The sequence below is a fragment of the Eretmochelys imbricata genome, chromosome 1, assembly GCF_965152235.1.
Source record: "Eretmochelys imbricata isolate rEreImb1 chromosome 1, rEreImb1.hap1, whole genome shotgun sequence".
Lineage (NCBI taxonomy): Eukaryota > Metazoa > Chordata > Testudines > Cheloniidae > Eretmochelys > Eretmochelys imbricata.
Window position 1 is genome coordinate 1,744,475 of NC_135572.1, and position 5,703 is coordinate 1,750,177.

The 5,703-nt window shown below is 47.0% G+C and overlaps 1 protein-coding gene across 1 annotated transcript; it reads left to right on the plus strand.

The window, feature by feature from the left end:
* The first annotated feature begins 2,298 nt into the window (after positions 1–2,298).
* Positions 2,299–3,291, plus strand: LOC144259185 (olfactory receptor 52E4-like). The gene has a single exon (XM_077807365.1). The coding sequence runs from the start codon at positions 2,299–2,301 to the stop codon at positions 3,289–3,291; it is 993 nt and encodes a 330-aa protein (XP_077663491.1).
* Positions 3,292–5,703: the final 2,412 nt, after the last annotated feature.

Here is a 5,703-nt window from a genome sequence, read left to right on the forward strand (position 1 = left end):
TAGAGTCCTGCACTTAGGATGGAAGAATCCCATGCACCACTACAGACTTGAGACCAAATGGCTAGGCAGCAGTTCTGCAGAAAAGGTCCTAGGGGTTACAGTGGACGAGAAGCTGGATAGTAGTCAACAGTGTGCACTTGTTGCCAAGAAGGCCAATGGGATTTTGGGCTGTATAAGTAGGGGCATTGCCAGCAGATTGAGGGACGTGATTGTTCCCCTTTCTTCGACATTGGTGAGGCCTAATCTGGAGTATTGTGACCAATTTTGAGCCACACACTAGAAGAAGGATGTGGCAAAACTGGAAAATGTCCAGCCAAGGGCAACAAAAATGATGAGGGGACTGGAACACATAATTTATGAGGAGAGGCTGAGGGAACTGGTATTGTTTAGTCTGCGGAAGAGAAGAATTAGGGGGGATTTGATAGCTGCTTTCAAGTATCTGAAAGAGGGTTCCGAAGAGGATCAATCTAGACTGTTCTCAGTGGTAGCAGATGACAGAACGAGGAGTAATTGTCTCAAGTTGTAGTGTGGGAGGTTTAGATTGGATGTTACGAAAAAGCTTTTCCACTGGGCGGATGGTGTAGCACAGGAATGCGTTACCTAGGGAGGTGCTGGAATCTCGTTCCTTAGAGGATTTCAAGGTCAGGCTTGACAAAGCCCTGCCTGGGATGATTTAGCTGGGGATTGGTCATGCTTTGAGCAGTGGGTTGGACTAGATGACCTCCTGAGGTCCCTTCCAACCCTGAGATTCTGTGATGTTATGACTGTATGATCTGTATTGTTCCCATGATCCACCAAATGTGTACCCTTGATCAATCAGTGTGTACTTTCAAAAAAATATGAAATCAAGTTTATTTGACAAGATCTGATTTGCATAAACCTTTTTGGAGACTGCTATTACTAACTTTTCAAGACTTTTTTTAACTAATACCATATCAGCTTTTCCATTGTTTCTTCACCTTGTCAGTTCTTTTATAAATAAACCGTTCCCTTTATTTTTTAATACTTTACATTTAACACAAGAATTGACCTAAAACTTTCTAGGACTACTCTTGTTGTTAATATCCTTAATAACCTCCTTTTTATGATCTATAGCTCTGCGAAACATAGGGTTTACCTGCTGCTTTATCTGTTTAGCTGTTTATCAGTCCCTTATCTGTTTCCATAACTTACCATTTCTATTCTTGGCCATCTATTTAAACTTTTCCTCTTTGGTATATATTACTTCCCCTCCCCCCAATGGCTGCCTTCACTTTACCATTGAACTGGGTTTTTACCCAGAATTATTCACTTTGTTGACTGCGGAATCATGAATTTTCCACTATCGAATAAGCTGTTCTCAAAGAATCACCAATTTTCATTCATATTTTTGTGTCTACATTTTTCCTCCCAATCAGTTTTGCTGAAAATTTTCCTCAGCTTTTGGGAATTAGTCGTCTTGGAGCCCTAAGTGTCTATAATTGGGAACTGGTTGGGAACTGTCCGTTTGAATGTAAATCAAATTCATTTTTTTAAAATTTTACTCTCCTATATCATATGCTCTCTTCTTTGTCTCTTCTGTCAAGTAAAGAGTCCCAGACTTTTCTTTCTCTTTCCATATGGCAACCTCCCCTATTCTCAAAGCCTGTCTTGGAAATCCCTTTTATATATTCATATATCCTTAATAGAGCCTGGGTGACCAAAACTGAACACACATCCCGAACATGTTATTCTCCATTCCATATCTTAGGGATCTCAACATTGCTTTTATTTTGTCCACTAGTGCAAATGAGCAGGTGTTTCTCTTTACTGCTATTTATGGCACCCAGGTCTTTTCCCTGAGGTATGCTCTCGTTGGGATATTTCTCCCAACCTTTGTCTCGGGAAAAGTTTGGGTTTTTTCACTCTCAGATTTTGAGCAACTGGATGAATGGGGAACTCCCTTCGGTATGGACTCCCTATCCTGGCTCTCACTGGATTAAGGAACAATGACGGATAAACAGTATCCAGACTTGTGTTTCCTGCTGGTGTCTCTTAAGATTCCCCACCACAAAGTGTAGGAATTATTAACGCAGGGAACACCACAAAATATAAAATTGCATTTAGTAGGATTATTTATTTATATATAGTTATTTCTCTGAGTAATTAAATATAATTTTTCAGTGCGTTCAGAGAGATTAATCTGCTTCTCCATGAGAACAGCCTCCACTAGTACATGCGTTGTCTCGTATTAACGTTGTCTCTCCATTCAGGCATTTCTGCTGTGACCATCACCCGAGACCCTGGGAACACACGGAAAGTGAGAGGAACATATTGTACATGCAGGAGACATCCTTATGCCTCAGAGCTGGACACCTTCTCCCCTGCTCCATGTCAGAATTCAACACAACCGACTTCACCAACCCCTCCAAATTCATCCTGCAGGGGATTCCTGGCCTGGAGGCAGCCCATGTCTGGATCTCCATCCCCTTCTGTGCTATGTACACCACAGCCATCTTGGGGAACTTCACCATCCTGTTAATCGTGAACAAGGAGCCAAGCCTCCACACGCCCATGTTCTATTTCCTGTGCATGCTCGCTGATCTGGTCATGTCCACATCCACCCTGCCCAAAATGCTGAGCATCTTCTGGTTCAATTCCAGGGAGATCAGTTTCAGTGCCTGCCTCAACCAGATGTACTTCGATCACTCCTTCTCAGCGATGGAGTCTGGAATCCTCGTGGCCATGGCTTTGGATCGCTACGTGGCCATCTGCCATCCCCTGAGACATTCCACCATCCTGACACGCCCCCTGGTGGCCAAGATCGGCCTGGCCGTGGTGCTGCGCAGTGGAATAATCGCATTACCCTACCCGTTCCTGGCAAGGCGGTGGCCATATTGCAGAACCAGCATCATCCCCCACTCGTATTATGGGCACATAGCTGTGGTGAAGCTGGCCTGTGCTGACATCCGCATCAGTAGTTACTACGGCCTGTCTGATCTTTTCTCTGAGATCGGAATGGATGTGTTTTTTATCGCTGTGTCCTATACTCAGATCCTCCGGGCCGTCTTCCGCCTCCCGACAAAGGATGCCCAGCTCAAAACTTTTGGAACCTGCATCTCTCACCTTTGTGCCGTCTCAGCTTTGTACATCCCAATTTTCTTCTTCTCTCTTTCACATCGGTTTGCCCACAATGTGCCACTGTATTTACGCGTTCTCATTACTAGTGTGTACCAGGGGGTGCCCCCTGTGCTACACCCCATGATTTATGGGGTGAGGACCAAACAGATCCGGGGCAGGCTGCTCCAGCTCTTTCCTCATAAAGAGATCTAAATATTTTCTCCTTGTGCTCTGGCTCTCAGATTGATCTTTGTACAGAGCTGGCTGGTACATGGTGTATGGACCTGGGTCCCTTCCCTAAATCACTTAATGGACAGACAGAGAGACATTAAACCCTTTCCTGTCCTTACTGTTCTCTGTCCATGTGATTAACTGGGGAGTTAGTCTATGAACACTTCACTGGGTTGCCAGCTTTCTTATTGCCGGTAGCTGGATCCCTGAAATTACAATCTTGCCCCAACTCTTCTGTCAAGCCTTGACACTGCTGTGTGTCTTTCTCCCAAATGCCCTGCCCCTGTCACTGGCTCCTGTCTTCCCTTCCCCTTGTCAGCTGTGACCCACTCATCTGTAAAACCAATATTTTCTCACATCTTACGGCAAGTTAATTAAGGGACAGTGGTTAGTGTTAAAATGATAATGTTTATTCTAAATTTGTTATTAACTCTTTGGACAGAGGTTTCAGAGTAGCAGCCATGTTAGTCTGTATTCGCAAAAAGAACAGGAGGACTTTTGGCACTTCAGAGACTAACAAATTTATTTGAGCATAAGCTTCCGTGCATCGGATGAAGTGAGCTGTAGCTCACGAGAGCTTATGCTCAAATGAAAGTGTTAGTCTCTAAGGTGCCACAAGTCCTCCTTTTTTCCATGGAGAGAGAGACCTCGTCAGGACTCCTGGGATCTATCTCAGCTCTGGAAGGGGAATGGGGTATAGTGTGTCACAGCAGGAGGCAGATACATCTGGGGTCTAAATGAGAAGACCAGAATGCCCATACTGGGTAAAGACAATGGTCCATGTAGCCCAGTAGCCTGTCTTCCAACAGTGCCCAGTGCCAGGTGCTTCAGAGAGAATGAACAGAACATGGCAATCCTCATGTGATTCGTGTCAAGCAGCTCGACAGGAGGGGGCAGAAGCCCCGAGCCCGGGGTGTCTCAACTTCATCTGGTAGGAGTTCAAGCCTCCAGCCCCAGTAGGAGCTGCCGGGGGAGGGGAAGAGCCTTTAGGGGCTGCTCTCTTCCTTACATCTCCCTTTCCCTTTGTGCAGATGGAGATGGGTTGCACTGCACCACCGGTAGAGTCTCCGCACCAGTGGTCTGCTCCCTCTTTGCCCATCTCCTTGGGCCACAGGCCATAACAGAGGACCAGCCAGAGGATCCTCATGTGTCCACTACCCCTTCCCGCACTGTGCTGTGGGATGAGAGTCACTGTTTTCTGGTGGACACCAGTGATTTCAAGGGTAAGGTGAAGCTCCCTCTCCAGCGTTGGGAAGACTTCCATCTCATCCTCTTGGCCATGAGGGCTGTTTTGGAGAAGTGGAGGGGAAACGGGAGGCAGGACATCCTACTCTACCAGTGGGGCTGCAATTTAGGTGACAAGCCTTTCAGGTTAGTCAGTGATTGTTGCAAGGCCGGCTGGGGATCCTCCTACCCACAAGGGTCCTCCTCAGCCCTCAGAATGAAGCCAACCACCTTTTCATCATTGAACACCAGAGGCTCTGGGGTGGGTCTCCACTGTTGCCAGGTGTTCTCCTTCCTTTGTGACACAGGGTACTCTTTGGCTTGCCTGCAGAAACCTGCATGGATCCAGGTGCCGAGACCAGTTGGCAGCGGGAGTGAGGGGACCGGGTATACTTTAGACCCCTCAGAGCTCATGTGGCTGGGGTTGTTCTCCCCTGACCTACAGCCTGAGATCCTGGGAGTTGTCAAGGTCGTCCCTGGTCGCCTGCTACACCTCCAGGCCTGTGCGGAGGGGCTGACATTGAATCTGTTCAGTGTTTACCCCCTGAATGCAGGCTTGGAGTGGGTGTGTTTCTGTCAACAGGTGTTTGCCTCCCTAGGAACCTTGGATCCTCAGTAATGCCTGGGCCTGGGTGGGAGGGTTGTGATCAATGGCTCAATGTCTAGATGGCAGCCGGTATCAAGTGGAGTGCCCGAAGGGTCGGTTCTGGGCCGGTTTTGTTCAATATCTTCATAAATGATCTGGAGTATGGTGTGGATTGCACTCTCAGCAAATTTGCAGATGGTACTAAACTAGGAGGAGTGATAGATACAGTTGCAGGTAGGGATAGGATACAGAGGGACCTAGACAAATTGGAGGATTGGGCCAAAAGAAATCTGATGAGGTTCAACAAGGATAAGTGCAGGACAGAAGAATCCCATGCACCGCTACAGACTAGGGACTGAATGGCTAGGCAGCAGTTCTGCGGAAAAGGACCTACGGGTGACAGTGGACAAGAAGCTGGATATGAGTCAACAGTGTGCCCTTGTTGCCAAGAAGGCCAATGGCATTTTGGGATGTGTCATAAATACAAAGGGAAGGGTAATCCCCTTTAAAATCCCTCCTGGCCTGAGGAAAACTCCTCTCACCTGTAAAGGGTTAAGAAGCTAAAGGTAACCTCGCTGGCACCT

Bases quoted from the DNA above. Each gene is read 5' to 3' on its own strand.
- LOC144259185 (XM_077807365.1), top strand. From the start codon at position 2,299: ATGCAGGAGACATCCTTATGCCTCAGAGCTGGACACCTTCTCCCCTGC.